At 45.5% G+C, this 12,031-nt stretch overlaps 1 protein-coding gene across 3 annotated transcripts in view; it reads right to left on the bottom strand.

The window, feature by feature from the left end:
* Nucleotides 1-10,803, bottom strand: part of LOC137430290 (cytoplasmic phosphatidylinositol transfer protein 1) — a 174,033-nt gene extending 163,230 nt beyond the window's left edge. Inside the window, exons 1-2 of one of the 3 annotated variants that reach the window (XM_078778977.1) lie at nt 10,624-10,774; nt 10,320-10,449 (exon numbers count right to left, since the gene is read on the bottom strand). Coding sequence is in view for 1 of the 3 variants with exons in the window: in XM_068121065.2 (XP_067977166.1) it covers nt 10,320-10,367 (48 nt within the window). In the remaining 2 variants the exon portion in view is untranslated. Of the gene's footprint in view, nt 1-10,319 lie in introns of all 3 variants that reach the window. The other 2 variants (XM_078778974.1, XM_068121065.2) reach the window with 2 other exon arrangements.
* Between the last annotated feature and the right edge of the window lie 1,228 nt (nt 10,804-12,031).

Genomic DNA, 12,031 nt, shown 5'->3' with positions numbered 1-12,031 from the left:
AAGAAGTTCTGTCGCTCAAGCTTTTGGGTCTCACTATCTGCCATGATCTTTCTTGGGAAAACCACATTTCCAAGCTGGCCTCCAAAGCCAGTCGCCGACTGGGCATCCTCCGTCGTGCGAAGTCCTTCCTAAGCACACCTGAGCTCCTCACCACATACAAGGCTTTCATCCGCAGCTCAATGGAATACTGTTCTCCCCTATGGGCTGGTGCTCCTGCCTCACACCTAGCTCGGCTTCACGCTGTTGAATCCAAAGCTTTCAGAATCATTGGAATCTCCCACGATGAAGCTATATCTGAGGGCCTTTCACTCACTCACCGCAGGCAGGTAGGTGGTCTTTCTGTCTTCTACAGACTCCTCTCCGGCCTTGCTCCCCCAGCTCTCTCTGTGCTCTGTCCATCCAATATTCCTTCAGGTCGCACAAGATCTGCCTGCAACCCTCTTATGGTTAAACTGCCAAAATCTAGGCTCTCTGCTCACCTTCACTCTTTCATTCCTCTTTTCTCCCGCCTCTGGAACAAACTCCCACACTCCCTTCAATCCCACTCCTCCCTCCAGGTCTTTAAAATAGCTGTTCACCACTATCTCTTATCTTCCCCCATCCAAAACCTTGATCTTTTCCACCCCCACTAATTCACCCCAGATCCACCTTGTTTGAAATTCCAACTTCTTTCCTGGAAGTCCTGGCAGTGTCCATATGTTTTATACCTCTCCCACCCCCCCTCCCCCCTTCCCATGCCTCTCCCCCAAAGCCCTCTCCCTCCCACAGATCTCTCGATGTCTCCATGTCTCTTGGTCCCTGCTCTCAAATGTTGTGTTTGTGTCCTTCCCCCTCTCTCCCCATCTTGTCTACCGCTCCCGATGTTATTTGTTTTATGTGTCTGTTTGTCTTTCTGTGTGATTAATGTTCGCTCTTTCACGAGCCTCGATATTGTATCCCCAAAAAAATAAAATAAAATAAAATAAAATATTACAGTAATTTAATGAGAAACAAAATCTTCCCCAAAACCAAACCCCCATAAAACGGAAAGGAGACAATGTTGATCACTTGCGTGAAGGGTTTTTCTTGATCTAAAAACTCCAGACCAAAATTTATTTCATCAGAAGTACAAACGTCAATCATGTCACAAATAATAAAATTCTGTCATGCAATGTTCTTTAAGGGATGTCACAAGTATGATCTCCCCAATCACAGGTATGACCTTTGCCTCTCTGAAGATCTGTATCTCTTCTCTCTTCTCTCTTCTCTCGCTCCTTCCTTCCCTCCCTCCCTCTTTCTCATCTTGTGCATGTTCATATCAGATTTCAACTCATAAAAGTTCATTTTGATGAGGTTATAATAAACGACTCCGTTGAACAGTTGAGATAAATAAAACATTTATTCTCTTTTCTTCAGACTGAAATTTCTTCAAACTTACGACAGATATAATATAAGTTTAGTTTGAGGAAAAAGTGGATGCTTTGCATTTTGAGATCTAGTTTCATTTTCAAAGTTCCTAGCATGATACAACTCAGAAGTATTGATCAAACAAACTGTGTTGTCCTTTTCATCATGTGTTGTGTTGTTCAACCTCCTTTTGTCCACAGTGAAGTTATTTGCTGATTTCTCTTGGTTCGAGCTTCCAATCCAAAAAATAACATGGAAGAGGAGTCTAAAAAAAACAAGTTCTGCAAAGTTTGGAGTCTGGAGTCAGTTTGCACAGAGACTAGCAAAGAGGGCTTTCTTCTTGGCTAATAGGTAACTAGTCGTTTCATTATTGGAGGTTGAAAGGCTCAACTGTAGTGATAAAAAATATCTTTGCCAATGAGAGATTGGAGGGTAGAGTCATCATTCCAGCAAAATGAGCTGCATTGCTGGCAAAAGGACGATCTGGGGTTTAGTGCTGTCCCACCATTTCCCGAGGCGAGAAAAGGAAGGCTTCTGTAGGAGTAAAGTTTCCCAGAAGACTCAAAGAATCAAGAAAAATGTTGTCTTCCAAAAGGCTAACATTGAATGTCCAATAGGCGGCACTGCAACTTCGAACCAGAGAAAAAAAAAATGAAGTACAAGTACAACCACATTGTGGTCCGAAAAGCCACTTGAGGCAACATCAGCATGAACTACAACATTTAAGGAGTCACTATTGATGTAAATGTGATCCAGTCTTGCCAGAGATAGCCATCCATTCACAAAGCAGCACAACATATATTGATGTACAGATGGATTTTGGAGTGTCTATACATCCACAAAATAAAATTTGGACAAGGCTCTCTTCAGAAGCACTATACTAGCTGGATGGGGCTCCTTTCTTTTTTTCTGTACACATCGTCTAGGCTTGTATGAGAGCCAACGTATACAACATGTACTAAAGGGAGCAAGAGGGGAAGAGGGGGAGAGACGGAGAAGGGCAGAGATGGAGAGGGGCAGAGATGGAGAGGGGCAGAGACGGAGAGGGGGAGAGACGGAAGTCAGCAGAAGACAGAAAGACCGCCAACCTGCCTGCAGTGAGCGAATGAAAGGCCCTCAGAATCACAATCATCCCATTGGTCCATTGTACAGTTAAAGACCCCACCCAGACCAACAAGACCATTCGAATCAAGGTGTGCAAGAGACATTTTTAACTGCACCTAAATGTCATCCATCTGTGCTATAGGTACACCGTAGGGAGAGAGATAGGTACACCGTATCCCTGCGCATCACAAGAGGCGACTAAGGGTTGGCGCCAGGAAGGGCATCCGGCCATAAAAACATTGCCTCAAACAGGGAACCATGATTGTCATGGGGCCCGCAAGGCTAACCCCTGCTCTAGCGGGGAAAATGGCCTTAAAACGATCATTCATTCATTCATTGTGCTATAATTTGGTGAATATACATTTAGAACTATGTTTATAACCATTGTGAAAGGAATTAACTGAAATTAAGTGCCCTTTAATGTATTTAAAAGTAACCATATGCACAGAAGGGTGTGGATGAAAATCGAATACCACCCGGGGCCTAGTGCAGGCCAAACTGCTAAAGAACCACTGCCCTTTCATTTCATTATTTTCCATTCACTCATGCAATAGGAACTGCACCTTCTCTCTTGCAAAACAACATCAAAATGCTTTTGATCAACAAACAGCTTTAGTTGAGCTTTGCACAGAGTTGACCATCCCTCATTAATATTTAGAGTTGCTTTTACTGCCATTGTATAAAGAAAAGGTCATTGTATAAATAAGAAAAGGTCATTGTATAAATAAGGTAGATGGCTTAAGGGGTTCGAAGGTCAGGCTGCGACTGCTGCTCCTTCATAACTTTAAGACGATATACTTGTGACTTTGCCTCATCCAAACTGTTCAACCGAAGACATTTCACTGAAGCTATGAAGGAAGACAGATCCAAAAAGAAATTGATTTTAATATATCTCATACGGAAAGTATCTCGGAGAAACTTTAAAATTTCAGTGGGTGACACATCAGCACCAACCTCTGATTCTTGAGTTAAAAATGGATCATTCCACACTTCGAAGTTAGCACCAGAGGCGAGTGATGAGACCCCATTTGAGCTGTAAACCAAATGGTCTATACTTACCAGCTAAAGTTTCTACAACGGAAAGTTTCTACAACGGAAACCAACACCACCGGAGTAGTTGGCGTTTCCACAATGGAAGGTTCACATTCTGCAGCCATAGGTTCAGACACTTCACACTTAGCAGGGGATGGGACTGGATCAGGTTCGTTATTAGCGATTGCAGTATCAGCAACCATGGGGTGTTCAGGACTTTGTGGGGTGCTGCGCTCGATCCCTGTTCGCCGTTATCATGAACAGAAACACATTCGTCTGGGGCTGAAACACAATCGATTTTGCATACTGAAAACAACAGTGGGAATCACCTTTCCCAATCCGAAAACATTATGCTCATTTGATGGCACCATATTTTTCAGACAGCTCACCCTCATGTCCTGACTAGCGCTAAAACATTTGTTTCCTTTTGGAGGAGACGATGAAACCCTTAACATCCGCTGGAGTTTCAATTTCCACCCTTCAATGTGAAGGCTGATTGCTGTAGGTATCACCAGGCCCTACCGTTTCAGACGCGCCACAAGAAATGACATAAGACTATGTCCGTCTCAATATGCCATCAGAGATAACCTTAAGACAAGCACTTTTTAAATGCCCATGCTGACTCCATTGCACGTCACAGTCTCATTGCAACGCTGATTTGGTAGCTGCAGTTATCAACTACCAAAGTTGCAGAGGCATTGACCAAATGGACGTAATTTAAAAAAACAATGCAACAGTGCCGCCAGAAATTTAATATGGCAAACTGAAGAATCAGATCGTCAACGAAAATGAATCAGAGATTCGCAAACACCATGCCAAACTGATTTAAAGCAAAAACAGGGAGAGCGAGAGAGAGAGCGAGAGAGAGAGAGCGAGCGAGCGAGAGAGCGAGAGAGAGAGAGCGAGCGAGCGAGCGAGAGAGAGCGAGAGAGAGCGAGAGAGAGCGAGAGCGAGAGAGAGCGAGAGAGAGCGAGAGAGAACCGCAAGAGCACACGAGAGAGACAGAGTGCAAAAGCCCAAGAGGACGCACCCATGACATAATCAAACATGTTATTCTGCATTGAGAGTTTTTTTTTTTTAACGAGCCATGTCCATTTTTTTTTCGATGCAGCACTTTTGGAGATAGAGGTGCAGTTTTTTAATTTTTTCCAAGATGGCGGCCAAACCACGTGACCAATGACGTCATCATTGGGAGGTTTTTTTTCCCTCCACCAATTTATACCTAGATGACGCTCAAGAAATTTCATCTTGATCGGATGAAGTTTTGTACTTGTCGAATTATGACGTCATAATAGAGGCACCCATGACATCATTAACATGTTATTCCCAATGGAGAGTTCTTTACAATGAGCCATGTCTGAATTTTTTCTATGCAAATTATGTACAAGTGAAAAGTTTTTTGGTTTTTCCAAGATGGCGCCCATACTACATGACCTACGACATCATAATTATCATTTAAAAAAATTCGACAGGTGGACTTGCACCTAAGGCGAAAAATTCCTGTCAATCGGACGAACAGTTGCAGAGAAAATCATATTTATTCTGTGCAGACGAACAGACAAACGGACCCAAATGCAATACCCTCTCCTCTGGCGAGGGTAACAAGATGGATCAAGTCCATGGAACGTTTTAAGCAGCAAAAATAATATATATATATATAGATATATATATAATTTTTTTAATTATAAGGAGATTTGCTTTGTAAAACATGTCCCCTACCAAGTTTCAGTTTAATATGTTAAAGGTATAGGAAAAAGTCTATAAAACAATACATGAAGCAAAAACATGCGTATGGCTAATGTGCATATATAATACATCGTTGTTATATACCTGGGATAGTTCCATTTGCACTGGGCCATGGACTAACACCCAGGCCAGAGTCGAGAGTCCAGACAATCTGTCCTGCTTCATGAAAAGGTGGCACCTGATTTTAATTGGGGTAGAGTTAAGCCACCTGTCCAGCCAATTGATGTAAAACTATGGGGTGGAGTCAGGGCAGCTGAAAACTAAGCCATGTATAATATGTGATGTTTTCCAAGCTCAAAAGGGGAATAACTGAAATTTTTTTTTTGAAGAAACGTCCCGACACAGTCTATAACTTGACATAAAGCCATGTACAAAGTTTCAGTTGAATATGTTGAAGTATAAGGGCGGGAAGTCTGGAAACCCACAGGTGCTACAAAGACAGACGGACCAGACAGCAAGCCCATAGTCCCCTCTGGTGAAACTGGTAGGGGTCCAATAATAAAACCAGCTAAATTTGAAACATGGCAGATGGAACACAGGCCGCAATACCTGGACGTTCTGAAAAGCACCTGAACAACACTTACCTTGCACACTCTTTCACACTAATATCTCAACAAAGAAAAATACTATCTCTCACGGACACGCACGAGAGAGAAAGTGAGAGTGCGAGAGTGTGAGAGAGAGAGAGACTGCTCCCACCCCCCCCCCCCCCCAACCTTATAGGGGCACACATGCACACTTCTGACAACTCAACAACAAAAAAAAAGGCTCAGCCTACACCCTTCCAGCACTCAGGATTTCAAACCTCTCATGCCCTCTCATCAAAAGTCGACAACCCCCCTTGTTCCCTTGTCCCCCCCCCCCCCCCTCCTTCCAAAGTTGTTCCATCTTCACTCACACCCTCCTCCAGCTCATGGAAGCAAGCTGTCATCCCCACATCAAAACAGCAGAATATGTAACGTTTTCAAAACAGCAGAATACCTTATATAGAAAGGTGCGTTTCTTTCGAAATCATGTCCATTCAATTGAATTGGCCACAGGTGGACTCCAATCAAGTTGCAGAGACATCTCGGGGATGATCAAAGGAAAATGGATGTGCCCGAGCTCAATTTGGAAGGTCATAGCAAAGAGGTTGAATACTTATTGACTCGAGACATTTCAGCTTTTCATTTTTAATTAGTTTGTAAAAATTTCAAAAAAAGAAAAAAAAAGAAAAAAAAAGTGAAACAGTCAAGGGGTGTGAATACTTTCTGAAGGCACTGTAGCACGATATCTCAAAAAAGGTTATGAACGGATTCGGACGAAAGTTGGTGGACAGGTTGGGTGGGTAACAATTATGAATCCATTCGATTTTGAAGATCCAAATCTGGATCTGGATATGAGAATTTTTTAATCCGATAAATGATTCTTCATTATTGAGTGATAGGGCCAAAACAATATGTAGCATGATATTTCAAAAAGTTGTGAATGACTTACACAACTCATCCACCAAGTTTTGGCATAAGTGCCAAGAACAAGCCGATTAGATTTTGGTTAAGGTCCGAATCCAGATTCGGTCCATCAGTGGGATACAAAACGTAAACTGTTCAGCCTGGCAGAGGTATGAGCTCTACCGAGTGCCGTTCTTGTTACGTACTGCAAAGGAATACATTGGCAACCTGAAATCAAAGTGTGTACGGATTTTATTGGTTTGCGTATGGGATTTTATCCAGTCATATCAATGCAGGTGGCAAGGCTTCTGCAGGAGCCAAGTGGAAGATCAACACAATGGCAATGTGGGCCGAGAAAACAAATTAACTGAAAAAAAAAAAATGCTTTACGCATAATTAGGTATTCAACACAGAAAAATCCATTGGCTTTTGACCCGCGTTAGTCAGGTCAGTCTTTTGAGACAGCCACTGGTAACGTAACCCAGCACTACCTGCCGCATGGTCGGGGTTGTCGACGATTATACCAACACCCCTCAATGGCTTTGCTCGTGGGGAGGGCGACTGTGACACACTGGCAGGGCTAAAATCAGCACCTGATAAAGGGTGGATGAGTTCCCAAATGGAGGCAACGTCCATCCAGTAAGAATATAATGTCTCCTAAAAACACCCATCTGGATTGGACCGGTTCGAGTCATACCAATGGCATGTGTAGTGGTAGTCATACCAATTATAAAATGGTATGTGCTGCTTCCTTGGTTGACGTTCAGCATTTAAAAGGATAGAGCATGGACAATCCCCATCGGTTGGCATCCATGGGGAGGAGGAAAATTCCTCCTGAGGAAATGCCCCAACTGAGTATGGTGAGAAAAGCAGTGCCATTATGACGTCGCTGGTACCCAGAGTATCCAGGGAAGTGACTGCACTTACCCAAGCTCAGTGGCTGTTAAGTGCTCGTCTCTTCAGGATGTCCGTGTGTGCATGCAAGATCCATTACCAGCCTCAGACAATGTATAAATAGCTTTCAAATGGCCCATTGACAGCGACATATTAAATCAGCCCCACAATGACTGGTTCCCAAATGGAGGCAACGTCCATCCAGTAAGAATATGTCTCCTAAAAACACCCATCTGGATTGGACCGGTCCGAGTCATACCAATGGTATGTGTAGTGGTAGTCATACCAATTTTAATGCCCCCCTTGTACAAAGAAATGAAGAAACTAGAACAATGTGACTGTCGCCAATATGCCTCCGCATAGTCCCACAATGGTTAGATGCCATCACTCTGCATATGTATGGGTAGGGGATCATGTTTGTGAAGTTTCGTGTTGATCGGATAAGGTTCGTTTTTCTATCCAAGATGGCTGCCAAACCACGTGACCTATGATGTCATAAATGTAATATTTCAATACAAATGGGTCATCGATCATGTGCATGCAATTTCAGATTTTTAGGATTTAAGGAATTCGATTAAAACATTTTGGTTGGTATACCACTCCACCGATGTCATCATCAGGCTTTTGTTCCCCATTGGGAGTACTTGACAATGTGGCAAGTTAAAAAAATTTCCATTCAGCGGTTTCCAAGAAATAATTATTTAATTATATGCTCTTAATCCAAGATGGCTGCCATACCACGTGACCAATGACGTCACAATTATCATAAAAACATTCTGCATGGGTGTCACTCCTACCCTGAAAGTTTTGTCTCAATCGGACATATGGTTGCTGAGAAAAACGAGGTTTAGCCTGGACGGACGGACGGACGGAAGGACGTACAGACAACCCGAAAACATAATGGCTCCAGTGACTATCGGCGGCGCCATAAAAGAAGAATAAAAACCTGCAAAATCTCAGAACAAACTGAAGTAAAGTCTAATAATTTGCCAATGGATGTGATGTGGACGCGCTTTAACCTTTTGCATTGAACATTGGACTGTTTGCTCACCCCAGGGCAATATCTTTCAGCTGACCATTAGTTAGCCAATCTTGCAGCATAAGGGAACTGCATCGAGCATGCCAGAGTTGGGACAGTCGTGGTGCCAGTGGACATTGTCGAGCAGAAACCTGTCTATCTGATTAGCAAATGGGTCATTGCGACATCATCCCCTTTCCAAACGGCAAACGTGCGCAGAATTCCAATTTCCAACAAAGTCGCACATTTTTGTATTTTTTTGTAGGAGAAAAACGTTTGTCCACATCCTTCAAAGGCATTGGGAAATCCTGCGGGATCAAGCAATCCGAACCCGGGGCATATGCTCACTCCGTATGGAATGTCTGGGTCGGCGTGCATCAGCAGGAAAGATAAGACGTTGGGTTTTATCAACTGAAAGTGGACTCAGGCATGCTTACCGGAGTGGGGAATGAGGGGCAGCTGACGTTTTGAGCGCTGTAATCAAGGCGTGCAGGAAAGAAACCAGGAACATCACATTCCCAAGCTTTCTGCAGAGTAAACACTGGGATCAATTGGCACTATCGATTACAAATTGATGGCGTGATGCGAAAAGCCAGCGGAACACTTGATCGTTACAAATAGATGCGGCATCGTCCTCCATCCCTCGCCTCGCCTCGCCTCCCCCATCAATGTACCACACCCTTTGCAGAACGTCCATGCTGCCAAAGGGTATACTTACTGGACCATTTGGCAGCAATGAATGGTGGTGCTTCGTGTATGCAGCCTGAGGCTGCTTGGCTGCATCATTTTCTGGGGGCGCAACTACACCTGCTGATGCAATGCCCCCCAACCCCTGCGTTGCCAGGTAGCTGGTACTCATTCTGCAAACCTCGGAAGGATGACGGGCTGAGTCAACCACCTGGTATTAATTCAACGGCGACAGTGGGCTCGAGTTCTCAAGGCAGCCACCTTAATCGTTGAGCCACCACCACTACTACTACTACTACTACTACTACCACCACCACGTATTACTACCACTATTACTACTAACACCACCACCACCAGTATTACTACCACCAGTACTACTATTACTACCACCACCACCACAACAACCACAACTCCCACTATTACTACCACCACCACTATTACTACCACCACCACTATTACTACCACCAGCACTATTACTGCTACCACTACTACCACCACAACCACCACCACCACCACCACAACTACAACCACTAATACCACTACAGTATTACTACCACCACCACTAATACTATTACTACCACCACCACTATTACTACCACCACCACAACTACAACCACTAATACCACTACAGTATTACCACCACCACCACCACTAATACTATTACTACCACCACCACTACCAATACTACTACCAATACTACTACCAGACTTAGCAATCGATTGTGGCAGGAATTTATTTGTTCAGTGTCGATTGTAAGTCGATGTTCTTCGCGAAAGACACCGTGGGATCTTTAACGTCCACCAACGACCTGGCTGGGTGGATGTCCTTCCGAGGGACATCAGAGCGCGACGCCATAAACAACGATTCATGGAGCAGCAAAAGTTACACCCGCGGAAAACCAAGAAACAACTTTTCCTTCCAGCCGTGATAGATATTTCACGGAGCGAGATTCCGCGTGCCCACGTGTTTCTGCTCCACGTTATTCAATCGGTCCCGGAATTTCCCCGTCATAGTGAACTCACCTCGGCCACGGACAGGGGCATGCAGATCCGATAGTCCTTGACCAGCATCGTGGACCCGGGGTGCTCCAACACCAGAGCGCTCTTTTAAATCCCGCACCGGAGCGCGCTCTCGACGTCGAAGAGGGGACGCCTGACGCACCCCGCAGGAGCAGAGATTCGGGATTAATGGGATGGAATCCACGTGGAGAGGAGCAATTGCTATTAGCGAAATACCCGCCAATTCCTCAGGAAACGGGAAGAAGGTGAGTTTCAAAAAGACATGGAGAAACGCACTGAGGGGTTGAGGAGGAGGGAATTTATGTACCACGGCTCCCAGGTATCCTCGAGCACCTGTTCTCTCCTCCCGTCCCAGCTCCAGGTGCTCTCTTGCTCGACACGTCCTATCGCCACAGACACCACACGGACTGCGTATCCCAAACCGCTTTGCGCGCCCTCCGTCCCCTTTTCGCCACTTCCTCCTTCGGTCCGCTCCTCCCACTGCTTCTCAGCACTCTGGCTCCTCCCATTTCTTTTCAGCACTCTGGCTCCTCCCTCATTCGGTTTCTTTCATTCGTCCGATCGTGCCCCTCACGGCTTGTTTTAATGGCTCATCCTCGGTGCTGCCTCGATTCACCGAGATCTTGGTTTAATCACTCCCGTGATCCGTCCAGGTGTTTTCATTAGGCTGACAAAGCTGTGACGGTGCGTGACTGATGTGACGATGTGTGACATCACGTAAACGACGATAGGAGAGGAGACGGGGCAGGGGTCCCACTCAGGCATATAATGTATAGCTACAAATAGACCGTTTACCTGCCCCATTACTCTCGCTCCCGCTACTTGACAACAGGCAACGCGAGACCCCCAATTCCCCTCCCAGGTGCGTCCATGCAGCCACCTTGCGATGTGTCAATGTGACCATTGTAATATGTTCTTTGTTGGCGAATTTCGTGACGTAGCGCAGTGCTGGATGCAGGTTTTAGAAAAGGAAATGGAAGGGGTGGGATGGCCCTGTATTTAAGAGAACGCGCATTTTTTGAAATGAGAAGTATTTACTCCGGTAGTAAAACAGGTCGGACCAGAAAATCTTCCTTTCTGAGTCTACTGCGTCTGTAGTATGGAGTTGTGTGTGTGTGTGTGTGTGTGTGTGTGTGTGTGTGTGTGTGTGTGTGTGTGTGTGTGTGTGTGTGTGTGTGTGTGTGTGTGTGTGTGTGTGTGTGTGTGTGTGTGTGTGTGTATATGTATGTGTGGCGGACACAAAGGGCAATAATTCCGCGCACCAGTGGGTGGCGCGAGCGTCCAGGCGGGGAACGAAAGCACATGCCCCGCCCTTCGACCAATCGGCCACGCCCGGGGAGTAGGCGTGGCCTCGGGACATATATGCGGGCTCTAAGCTCGAGCCCGCCCAGTGCTGAAGTACGAGCTTTGAATAAAGACTCTTTATTATACCAACGCGTTGTGGCCTACCTCTCTGGCAATCGAGTCATGTGTGCGCAGCACCACACTGGTGACCCCGATTGGTTCAGCCGTTGCTGACCACCGAACACGCCATGGCCACCAACGCCGTCGCAGTCAAACTCCCGGAGTTTTGGGAAGCGCAAGCCGACGTTTGGTTTTTGCAGGCCGAAGCTCAATTCCAACTCCGAGGCATAACGGCAGACGAGACTCAGTACTACCACATGGTCGCCGCCCTCGGGCCCGGCACTGCCGCCCGAGTCATGTCCATCCTTCGG

This window comes from Myxine glutinosa, chromosome 1, assembly GCF_964187855.1.
Source record: "Myxine glutinosa chromosome 1, kmMyxGlut1.1, whole genome shotgun sequence".
Lineage (NCBI taxonomy): Eukaryota > Metazoa > Chordata > Myxini > Myxiniformes > Myxinidae > Myxine > Myxine glutinosa.
This window is presented reverse-complemented; position numbering and strand designations above follow the sequence as displayed.